Genomic DNA, 12,675 nt, shown 5'->3' on the forward strand with positions numbered 1-12,675 from the left:
ATTTGTTTCATTCGGAATTTAGTGCAGGGGCGTTGGACCAGTTTCTTCAAGCCCATTTCATTTTTTTTATTTTTATTTTGGGCTTTAGTTAAACCTATTAAAATCTTTTAAATTAAGTTTGGGCTAATCTGACCCTTTTAGTTTTTATTAGGCTTAAATTATGCTCAACCCAATTTTTTGAACCACTTTAGGCTTACCCACTAGGCCCTCTTTTAAATATTAATTGCACAAAAGAGTACCACCAAAATAATGTTTGGCATAAAAATAAAGACTTCTTATGTTTTAAAAATTATAACAAATTATTTAAAAGTTAAATTAGATTGAAGGATAAAAGAAAGAGCTTAGAGATCATTCGGTATACATGTGGAGTGTAACTTAGTGTAATTTCTAAAATAAATATAAACACAATTTAATTTTGTGAAACATTAGGGGTGTCATGTGTAATATACTCAAAAATAAAGTTTCTTCGTTTCATCTCAGCGGACATTGACGCAATTCACTGAAACATTTGGGGTTGAGTACGTAATATACTCAAAAAGTAAAGTTTATCCGTTACTTTTTCAGGGACACGTGGTGTAACAAGGTGAAACTCCAGGGGTAACGTGCGCAATTTGCTCAAAAAGCAAAGGATATCTATCGGTTGCTTTTTCCTGCGCGACGCCACATCAGCACCGACATGGCACCGGAAATATTATTCTAATAAAATATTCTTATTTCGATAATACTTTATCGATCGGAAAAAATCATATATATATTCAAACGCACGCCTTAGGCGTTGCAATGTCAGGTCAGGGCAGGTCAGTTCAGTGTACTATCTTTGGCAGCGCCGGACTGAAACCCTACTGGCCGCGAAGAAGCATATTTGAGTAAACTCCAATCGAGACTCTCGTCGGATTTCCATTCTGAATATGTAAATGCTCCCCGGATAAATTCTCTACTCCTCGCATAATTTTCGGTTGCCTCTTCGCCGTTCGGCGTTCCGTCCACTCATTTTCTGCGAATCCGTTCTGCTAGGAAGAGTTGGTCTCTTTGATTTGGTTGAACTAATGGGAATTTGTTCTGCTAATGGTTCTGAATTCCGCTGAACTCTGCTGAAGTAATGAGGATTTGTCGTCTTATGTGGTGGAAAAGAGGAGTGGCGTACTGAAATTGGGAATTTGTGATAGAGATTTCCGAAGAGCGGTGCATCATGTCGGTGCCGATGGAGCCCGAGGAGGTAATTATGCAAAGAAACGGATCCGTACTGGGCAAGAAAACCATTCTGAAGAGTGATCATTTTCCTGGTTGCCAGAACAAACGCTTATCGCCGCAGATCGATGGTGCTCCCAATTACCGTCAGGTTTTGCCCTAAATTGCCCTTAATTTCAGTTTCATTGCTCGTCTACTAATTGTTACTCGTCTTCTGAACTTTTTTGGGTTTACGCTCTTTAAAACTTGCCTCCGGTTATTGTTTTGCTGAACTATGATTTTGATACTTTTTAACCTTTTGAAGCAAATCAAATTTGCTGAGCAAGAATCTTGTCGAAAGGCCGGAAGTTTGCTTAGTTGTCAACAAAACTATCATTGGCGAAGTTATAAGGTGAATGGAGTTTGATTCGCCTAACGGAGTGGATTTCCTTTATAGATCACACAATTGAATCACTACTACAATGGAGCGGTGTATAGTATTCGTTCCTACAACTTGTTTGATCTTCTATCTTAGCCTATTTTCAAACCGCAATTGAATCACTATTACAATGGAGCAGTGTAGAGTATTCGTTCCTACAACTTGTTTGATCTTCCATCTTAGCCTATTTTCAAACCGCCCCTGCAATCCACTCGTATTAGAGCTTCTTTCGTGAGACCTCACATCTAATTTGGACTCATTAGGGTCCATCCGCATTTCTCTGCCGGGTAATTGCTTGTGTGGTGAATTGCCCTAAGTGCCTTGCATTACTGTGTTTATTACTCCTCCATATAAACAACGTGGATATGATGACCTTTTTTCTGATTTTATTGTGCTGGCAATTAGATTTGAGTATGTGCTTCCTACTTTATATACTTGTGATGCAGATATTAATATTATTCACACTTGTAGAATCTTATAAGATATGTTTTCGTAGAAAACTAACATGCTTGGATTTTTTTTCCTTTCTATTTATGCAATAGGCTGATTCATTGCATGTTCATGGTGTTGCAATTCCCACCATTGATGGGATCCGGAATGTTCTTAATTTCATTGGTGCTCAAATGGATGGGAAGCAAGCTCAGGTCCTTTGGATAAACCTTCGCGAGGAGCCGGTAAAGCTGACTACTTTATTTTGATGCTAGGTTTTAGGGGCAGATTAAGTTCTTACCATAATAAAAAATGAGGTAGGATTATACAAGCATTGAGCAAGTTATGTTTGTGATTGTAAATAGAACAATAATTGTGTCAATACTTTTGCAAGTGCTAAAACTTAACAGAAAAGTGCTATAGAAACAATTGATGTTAGCTATAATTTTGAAGATAAAGAAAAGGCAGAAACATCCAAGAGCAAATATCCAAATACATGTCATTAGATTCAAAGTGCATCAAGGGTTCAAGACCCTGGTATGGACTCTTTATCTAAGAAAGTCAATCTCACACAACACCACAATGAGTTTTGTTGAGTACACAGTGCAAGCTTGCTAAAAATCAGAGACATTTGTTCAGCTGCCATAGCTCAAAGCTTCATGCAGATACCATGTTGCTTCTACCTCATTGCAATAAACTCTGGACTTAATACTCTTGTTCCCTCTTGCATGCTCGTAAAAATAGCCTTATACTGAGCAATTTTTGTCCTTGAGCTGACTAGTAAACCCTTTGGACCCTTTTCCTTCATTTCCATTGTCATCAATGTAAGTTTTGGTCTCGTTAACATAATTATTACATAGTTGAGAGTTGAGAGAATGAATTTTTTCGTGACATGACACCCATAAAATGTGATATGTGTATTGTTGGATGAAATTCAAAGTTGAAGATTGTTTATGAAGGATAAGGCCATCCGGCCATATAGATTGAATTATTGTATCTTATAATTTAAAGTTTGAATGTGTATGTTTAGAATTTTAGGTTATCTCTATAATTTAGGAGATAGTATTTCTTAAATTTTAGGAGATAGAATATCCTATCTCATCTCCTACTTTCTAGGAGAAAAGATAAGGATAGGTAGAGTATTTAACTTCTTGTTCTCAGCACATTTAGATTCAATCAAGCATTCCTGTTTTGCTTGTTTCATGGTATCAGAGCCTAGGTTAGGCCTCAAGTAGTTTTTTGTTTTTGCCGTTTTGTTTCTTCCTTTTTTTTGAAAAAGAAAATCATGGCCGATGCAACCCAAAACCCTACCTTTACAGAAACTTCAGCCACCAATTCCCCAAGTGCTGTTCACCTTTCGACTCCTTCACAATCCGTTCCTAACATGTCCAGCTATTCAATCGACAATCACCCACTACAAATTACTCACCATAAGTTAAATGAGAGTAATTTTAGGGAGTGGTTTCAATCAGTTTTATTGGTGATCAATGGTAAAGGGAAAGCTAGATATTTGACTGGTGCGACTCCAGCTCCTTCGCCAACAGACGCTTCTTATGGCATATGGGAGGCAAAAAATTCAACCATCATGGCATGGTTGATAAATTCCATGGAGACTAGGATTGGAAGGACATACCTCTTCCACAAAACAACCAAGGAGATTTGGGACTCGGTGCAAGAAATGTATTCGGATTTGGAGAATTCATCTCAAAGCTTTGAGGTAAGGTCAGCCATAAGGAATACCAAACAAGGTAATCTAAGTGTTACAGATTATTTTAATACTTTGGTAGAATTATGGCATGAGATGGATTTGTTTTATACTATTACTTGGGAGAGTGCTGCTGATAGTGTTAAATATAATAAGATGATCGAAAAAGATCGAATTTTCGATTTTCTCCATGGACTTAACAGTGATCTAGATGAGGTACATGGCAGGATCTTAGGCACTAAACCTCTGCCCAATTTAAGGGAAGTTTTTGCAGAAGTTAGAAGAGAAGAAAGCCGCCAAAAGGTTATGCTTCAATCGACTGCTGATTTGACTAACCAACATTTAGCCCTTGTTACTGTTAAGCAAGGGGATTTTGGTCAAAAATATTCTGGGAGAGAAAAGCAATGGTGTGATCATTGCAAGAGACCATACCACACCCGAGAGACTTGTTGGAAGATCCATGGCAAACCAGCCGATTGGAAACCAAGGAATAAACGAGAAGGCAGCAGATCAGCCTATGTGGCTGCTGCATCTGGTGAAGATGGGCCAAAATCAGGTGGAGAAAAATGATTAAAATCAGACTTAAATGTGACAGAAGAACAAATACAGACATTATACAGGCTGCTTAGTCAAGGAACAAGATTGGCTGATTCTTCTAATGCTCAACCTACAGCCTCCGTTGCTCTGCAAGGTAACCCTCACTGCTCTTTAGTGTCAAAACAGATTCCTAAGGATGTATGGATAATAGATACAGGAGCATCTGACCATATGTCAAGTTCCATGGAATGTATGACCGAATATAGACTATGTAGAAAGCTGATTGAGATTTCTATGGCTGATGGTTCTACCTCTCCTGCTTTGGGTCTTGGTAAAGTGTGTATTTCAAAGTTAAAACTTGATTCAGTTCTATATGTTCTAGGATTAAGTTACAACTTGTTATCTGTAAGTAGGATTACAAGTAACATGAATTGCAAAGTGATATTCTTTCCATCCTACTGTTTATTTCAGGACCAAATCTCGAGGATGATGATTGGCAGTGCTGAAGCTAGGGATGGCCTCTATTGGTTGCCTGAGAACTCATTAGAAGCTGCTCATTCAAATAAATTTGTTTTCAATGTTAACGCTAATGCCAAAGCTATGTTATGGCATAAGCGGTTAGGACACCCTAGTTTCCCTTACCTTAAATTTTTGTATCCCCAATTCTTCATTAATAAAGATCACATTTTTTCATGTGAGCATTGTACTCTTGCAAAACAGTCTAAGGTCCATCATTCCATCCAATCCAAATCCTCATCTCCATTCCATCTAATCCATAATGATATTTGGGGCCCCTCTAAACTCCCAAATATTTCTGGTTCTAGGTGGTTCATAACCTTCATAGATGACCACTCTAGAGCATGTTGGATATACCTTATGAAGGAGAAATCCGAAGCTAGTGGTATCTTTAAACAATTTCATCAATTTGTTGTGAATATGTTCCAAGCTTCAATTCACATTCTTAGGACTGACAATGGGAGGGAATATTTTTCTCATGACCTAACCAATTACTTGCTTGACCATGGAATTTTACATCAAAGCTCTTGCTCTTACACACCACAACAAAATGGTGTGGCCGAACGGAAAAATAGGCATCTCTTAGAAGTTGCAAGAGCAATGATGTTCACAACCCATGTCCCTCATTCCTACTGGGGGGAGGTGGTTCTTACAACAACTTTTCTTATAAATCATCTACCCTCCAAGACCTTGAGCTTCAAAACCCCCATTGATACCCTTTGTGCCTTATATCCTCACGCTCCTTTTCTCCAATCCCTTGCGCCTAAAGTGTTTGGCTGTGTTGCTTATGTTCACAATCACAATCCCTCTCGTACTAAGCTTGATCCCAAGGCCCTAAAATGCCTCTTCATTGGTTATTCTCCTACCCAAAAAGGATACAAGTGTTACAGCCCTATGAACCGAAAATACTATATTTCCTCCGATGTTACATTCTATGAGGATATTCCCTACTATCAGTCCAAATTACCTATGGATCCTCCCACTAATCCACTTTCTCCTCCCACTCTTTCACTACCAGTGTATTCTCAAGGGGGAGAAATGATTAAAACCTTTGATAACACACTAACAATGACTCCTACAACAGCAAATACAACTCCAACAGTCCATGAATTAACAACTAATTCTAACACAGTAGTATCTGGCCATTGTTCTGGTCAGAACAATACCAAACCACCAGCTGACCCTCTGTTTGTTTATTCCCGACAACCAAAAGACCAAACTAAGCTACAACAGTGTCAATCATCTCTACCAGCAACTGTTGGTCCTTCAGAAGATGCATATAGGACTAAAGAAGAATGTTTAAAAGACAGCCCTGAAACAAGGGAAACTCTCAGGAAGGAGCATGACACTAGCAGTGATGTCGCACCAGAGGACGGATGGATTGGGCAGTGCCCATAGCTCTACGAAAGGGGGTAAGGTCCTGTGCAAATACCCACTGAAAAATCATTTGACCTATGGTAAGTTGTCTCCTAAATTCAGAGGGTTTATTGCTAAAGTTGACAGTATAGTTGTTCCAAAAGATATCCCAGGAGCAATGCAGGATCCTAAATGGAAAGCAACATTTATGGAGGAAATGAAGGCCCTGGTAGGAAATGGCACTTGGGAAATAGTGAAGAGACCTTTAGACAAGAAGATAGTTGGATGCTGATGGGTATTTACTGTGAAACACAATGCTGATGGTAGTATTGAAAGGTATAAAGCCCGGTTGGTGGCCCAAGGGTTCATTCAAACATATGAGATAGATTATGAGGAGACTTTTGCACATGTGGCTAAGTTGAATTCTATCCGAGTAATTCTTTCTATTGCAGTAAATTTAGATTGGCCACTGTTTCAGTTTGATATTAAGAATGCATTTCTTAATGGGGACTTAGATGAGGAAATATATATGAGGATCCCACCTGGTTTTGAAGGGGAGGCTGGCATAGGAAATGTGTGCAAGTTGAGAAAATCTCTATATGGATTAAAGCAGTCACCTAGGGCATGGCTCAAAAAATTCAGCATGACCTTAATTCAATTTGGGTATCAATAGGGACAAGCTAATCATACGTTGTTTGTGAAAACCACAGAATATGGGAAGAAATCTATTCTAATTGTTTATGTTGATGATATCATTGTAACATGTGATGATCTACAAGAAATTGAAACTTTAAAAGGGTAGCTGAAGGCGGAATTTGAAGTCAAAGATCTCGGGTTGATGAAATACTTCTTGGGTATGGAAGTGGCTAGAAGTCAAGAAGGGTTATTTGTATCATAGAGAAAGTACACCCTGGATTTATTAAAGGACGCCGGGATGTTGGCATGTAGACCTACTGGCACTCCACTAGACAAGGGCTGGAAATCAAGAGAACAAGAGTGTGATATTCCCGTAGACAAGGAGAGGTACCAACGCTTGGTGGGAAGGTTGATTTATTTGTCTTTGACTCGACCTGACATTGCCTATGTAGTAAGTAAAATAAGTCAATGTATGCACTCTCCCACACAAAGACATATGGATGCAGTATTTCATGTACTAAGGTATCTTAAAGGAACACCTGGAAAAGGATTAATGTTTCAAAAAACAAAAGAAAAGGGAATTAAAGGATTTGTGGATGCAGATTGGGCAGGCTCAAATGAGGACAATAGGTCAACAATGGGATATTGTATCAAGGTATGGGGAAATGTTGTGACATGGAGAAGCAAAAAACAATCTGTGGTGGCCCGTAGCAGTGCTGAGGCAGAGTTTCAAGCGATAGCTCAAGGAATATGTGAAGTGATATGGTTAGAGAGGCTATTGAAGGACCTAAAGATATGATGCAGCGTGTAGCGCGTATGTAAAAAAAAACATACCAAAATAAATCCTTGAAAGAACAAACTTCAATGGCCGAAGTTTGGCTTTCAAGAAGACGCAAAAACAAGATTGTTTTGCTAAGAAAACCCAAATAGGTTGCTGAAATTTGATTAAGAAAAACTTGATTACAAACTTTAGATTCTAGGCATATTTATAGTATTTGGCTAATCCAAATCCATCTAATATTTGTAAACAAAATCCAACTAGAATCCTAATAGAAATAAATCATAAATAAAAGTCAACTAGAATCCTAATAAAAATAAAACCCTAATCAAACATGAAGTAGAATCCTAAATCAAGTAGAAACATGAAATAGAATCCTAAATCAAGTAGAAATATAAAGTAGAATTCTAAAACTTAAGAAGCATTAAAATAACATTATGACACTATTATTTTGGTGATACTGTTCCGGTTTGGTTGGGTTGGCCTTGGGCCGAGTCTTGATTGGTGACCGCATCATTCACCTTCACTTGAGAAAAAATTCGACCTCGAATTTTGATCTTGTTTGGACAAATCCACATCCGATAAGTATGAAGAGAGATTAGCCACTTTGAATGTTTAGAAATATTCATATGATTAGGCAAATCCACAACATAAGCATTGTCATTGGTCTTCTTTGGAATCTTGTAAGGACCATATTTCTTTGGCTTGAACTTGTTCTGCTTTCCTGCTGGAATCCGTTCCTTCTTCAAGGATATCATGACTTCATCTCCAACCTCAAATACCTTGGGCCGAGTCTTGATTGGTGACCGCATCATTCACCTTCACTTGAGAAAAAATTCGACCTCGAATTTTGATCTTGTTTGGACAAATCCACATCCGATAAGTATGAAGAGAGATTAGCCACTTTGAATGTTTAGAAATATCCATATGATTAGGCAAATCCACAACATAAGCATTGTCATTGGTCTTCTTTGGAATCTTGTAAGGACCATATTTCTTTGGCTTGAACTTGTTCTGCTTTCCTGCTGGAATCCGTTCCTTCTTCAAGGATATCATGACTTCATCTCCAACCTCAAATACCTTGTGCTTCCTATGCTTGTCAGCTGTCGCCTTGTACTTCTTATTTGTGTAACTTTTGCTTGACATCTTCCTAAACCGCTTGAATTTTTCTGCTAAGGGAACATGAGCAAAGACATTTCTCCCCTTCTTAGCCATATCTGCATTGGCATGGGTCCAACCATCACCATGTTTGTTGCCCTCTGCCTCCATTGTATTATTATTGTTAGATTGAGGACGTTAAACCTTCCATCTTGAGCGCTTCTCTAATCTGGTAGATCTTATCATAGGTCCTTCTCCTCTCATCAGCTTTCTTGATTTTGACTCCTCAACAGCTTTCGAATTCATCCATAAATTTTTCTTGCCTGGAGAAACATTCTTTTGTAACTGTTTCGAATAAAAATTTATTCCATGATTACTAGCAGTCTCTCCATCACTTAAAATATTGATGCTTGAATCCTCCTTTGGTCTAAGCACTTGATCAGCTATAGCAGCAATTGAGTTAACTAGCCTAGGAGATCCAGCACCCCTATCCACAAAGAGACCCATGTGACCATCTTGTTTTTTCAATTGCGAAGGTGAATATGTTCTTATTGCCTTAGATTCAACCATGCCAGAGCTTGAATAAACTGTAGAAGGATTTGCTACCATGACCTCCATCTCCTTTACAGTCGCAAGTCGATCAGAAGAAATGCTACCATCATTGGGTTGCGAAGCAATGTCTAAGCCCTCGGGACTAGAAAATACCCCAGTATGAGTTAATAACCTTTGAGTTTCTGTCATGTTAGTAGCATAAATCAGACCTGAGTTTGTAGACGTTGAGGTTGCTGGGACAACATAATCTTCGAGATCAAGCTCCAAACTCACCGAAAAGCCATTCTTTAGTTTATACTCATCGTTTCCTCAATGGTTGTGTTGTTGCGCATTCCTCCTAACCCCTCTACCACTAGGGTTGGCTATCATACGACCAAGATCATCTTCATCGTCGCTATTATCCATCATTGGTCTTCTAGGATTAATGAGGACAAGATTAATGGCTGGTCTTCTCGGTTTAACATAGCCGGCTTGATTCATGCCATTAGTCCGGTTCCGATTATCCTTAACTCGTTGTAAAACGCCCAATTGGTTGCAGATTCGCTCCAATTGCTGCTCTATTGTACGAGTTATTTCCCGTTGTTCTTCGATTGCTCTCCAAACCACGAGCAGCCCCCGATCACCGTCGCGAGGCTGGTTGCTACCGTTAACTTCAAGATTGACCATTTGATTGGTTGATGAACCACTCTGATACCACCTGACGCAACGTGTAGCGCGTATGTGAAAAAAAACACACCAAAATAAACCCTTGAAAGAGCAAACTTCAATGGCCGAAGTTTGGTTTTCAAGAAGACGCAAAAACAAGACTATTTTGCTAAGAAAACCCAAATAGGTTGCTGAAATTTGATTAAGAAAAACTTGATTACAAACTCTAAATTCTAGGCATATTTATAGTATTTGGCTAATCCAAATCCATCTAATATTTGTAAACAAAATCCAACTAGAATTCTAATAGAAATAAATCCTAAATAAAAGTTAACTAGAATCCTAATAAAAATAAAACCCTAATCAAACATGAAGTAGAATCCTAAATCAAGTAGAAACATGAAATAGAATCTTAAATCAAGTAGAAATATAAAGTAGAATCCTAAATCAAGTAGAATTCTAAAACTTAAGAAGTATTAAAATAACATTATGGCACTACTATTTTGGTGATACTGTTCCGGTTTGGTTGAGTTGGCCTTGGGCCGAGTCTTGATTGGTGACCGCATCAAGATACCCTTGGCTCAACCTACAAGGGTCTACAGTGATAGTAAATCGGCAATATGTATAGTAAAAAATCCTATTCAACATGATCACATGAAGCATGTGAGGATAGACAGAAGTTTTATAAAACAAGAAATTGAAGATGGAGGGATAGTCTTGTTTTATATTTCCACCAAAGATCAAGTAGCAGATGTGTTCACAAAGGCTATGGTGAGACCAAGGTTCGAATTTCTTATTGGCAAGCTGGGAATGGTGTGCATCTATTCCGCAGCTTAAGGGGGAGTGTTGGACGAAATTCAAAGTTGAAGATTGTTTATGAAGGATAAGGCCATCCGGCCATATAGATTGAATTATTGTATCTTATAATTTAAAGTTTGAATGTGTAACAACAACAACATATCCAGCCTTTATCCCACTATGTGGGGTCGGCTACATGAATTCTAGACTTTCATGTATTTCTATCTTTTGTCATATCTTCATTGAGATCCATACACTTCATATCGAACTTTAATGTCTCCCTCAAAGTCTTCTTAGATCTGCCTCTACCTCTTTTTTTGATTAATTGTTCCATTCCATCAACTCTCCTCACAGGAGCGTCTCTTAGTCTCCTTCTCACATGACCAAACCATCTTAGTCTAGTCTCTCTCATCTTCTCCTCTATTTGCACTACTCCTATTTTATTACGAATAACTTCATTTCTAATTTTATCTTTTCTTGTATGGCCGCACATCCATTTTAACATCCTCATCTCCGCTACACTCGTCTTTTGCTCATGTTGGTATTTGACTGCCCAACATTTTGAGCCGTACAACAAAACTGGTCTTATAGCTGTCCTATAGAATTTTACTTTCAATTTTAATGGGATTTTACCATCACATAACACCCCCGATGCATTTCTCCATTTTAGCCAACCTGCCTTAATTCTATGTGTGACATCCTCGTGAATTTCTCTATCTTTTTGAATCACTGATCCCAAATATCGAAAATGGTCTTTTTTTTGTAAGATTTGGTCTTCCAATTTTATTATAACATCCTCCACTCTTGCATTCTTACTAAATTTACATTCCATATATTCTGTTTTCTTTCTGCTTAATTTAAATCCCTTAGATTCTAAATTGTTTCTCCATAACTCAAGTTTAGTGTTCACTCTTTCTTTTGTTTTATCCACCAACATTATGTCGTCTGTAAATAGCATACACCATGGCACCTCTGTCTGAATATCTTTAGTGAGTTCATCCATTACTAAAGCAAATAAGTATGGACTTCGTGCAGAATCTTGATGCAATTCTATTGTAATTTTAAACGGTTCAGTATCCCCTCCGCATGTTCTGACCCTTGTCTTTGCACCATGATACATGTCCTTAAGGGCTTGTATATAGGTTATTCGGACTCCTTTCTTCTCTAAAACCCTCTATAATACTTCTCTAGGGACCCTATCATAGGCCTTTTTCTAGATCTATAAACACAATATGTAGGTCCTTCTGATGATCCCGATACCTTTCCATTAGGTGCCTCAGTAGGTATATAGCTTCCATTGTTGATCTACCGGGCATGAAACCAAACTGATTTTCTGAGACCTCTGTTTTTTTTCTGAGCCTCTGGTCTATTACTCTCTCCCAGAGTTTCATGGTATGGCTTATTAATTTAATTCCTCTGTAATTTTCACAGTTTTGAACATCTCCTTTGTTCTTATATATAAGGACCAAAGTACTCTTCCTCCACTCATCTGGCATCTTTTTTGATTTAAGAATCATGTTAAATAATTTCGTTAGCCAGAAGATACCCTTTTCTCCCATGCATTTCCATGCTTCTATTGGTATATTATCCGGTCCCACCTCCTTATGATTTTTCATCTTTTTTAATGCTTGCCTTAAAGTTTGAATGTGTATGTTTAGAATTTTAGGTTATCTCTATAATTTAGGAGATAGAATATCCTATCTCATCTCCTACTTTCTAGGAGAAAAGATAAGGATAGGTAGAGTATTTAACTTCTTGTTCTCAGCACATTTAGATTCAATCAAGCATTCCTTTTCTGCTTGTTTCATGTATTGATTTAAAGGTGGAGGACTCTACTCTTCTTCCCATCCCCTCGATTGTCCTTGATAATTTCAGTCGAACAGGTGCTCTTTTCTCTGTAAATCATTTTGTTAATTGTCAAGAAGGACTTGGAAAAAATGCTTATCTTCAATCTTATTTCCCTCTCGCGGGTGAATCTGATTTATACACTAACTTCCTCTTTAGATTAGGAAGTTGCTA

The 12,675-nt window shown here is 38.0% G+C and overlaps 1 protein-coding gene across 4 annotated transcripts in view; it reads left to right on the forward strand.

The window, feature by feature from the left end:
* The first annotated feature begins 777 nt into the window (after nt 1-777).
* The window catches only part of LOC127789885 (uncharacterized), a 72,711-nt gene continuing 60,813 nt past the window's right edge, over nt 778-12,675 (forward strand). For 3 of the 4 annotated variants that reach the window (XM_052318971.1, XM_052318953.1, XM_052318979.1), the window contains exons 1-3: nt 778-1,339; nt 1,493-1,579; nt 2,149-2,280. In XM_052318971.1, the coding sequence (XP_052174931.1) occupies nt 1,190-1,339; nt 1,493-1,579; nt 2,149-2,280 (369 nt within the window). In that variant the 5' untranslated portion in view covers nt 778-1,189. The remainder of the gene's footprint in view (nt 1,340-1,492; nt 1,580-2,148; nt 2,281-12,675) is intronic. The other variant, XM_052318962.1, reaches the window with a different exon arrangement.

Source organism: Diospyros lotus, chromosome 1 (assembly GCF_014633365.1).
Source record: "Diospyros lotus cultivar Yz01 chromosome 1, ASM1463336v1, whole genome shotgun sequence".
Taxonomy (NCBI): domain Eukaryota; kingdom Viridiplantae; phylum Streptophyta; class Magnoliopsida; order Ericales; family Ebenaceae; genus Diospyros; species Diospyros lotus.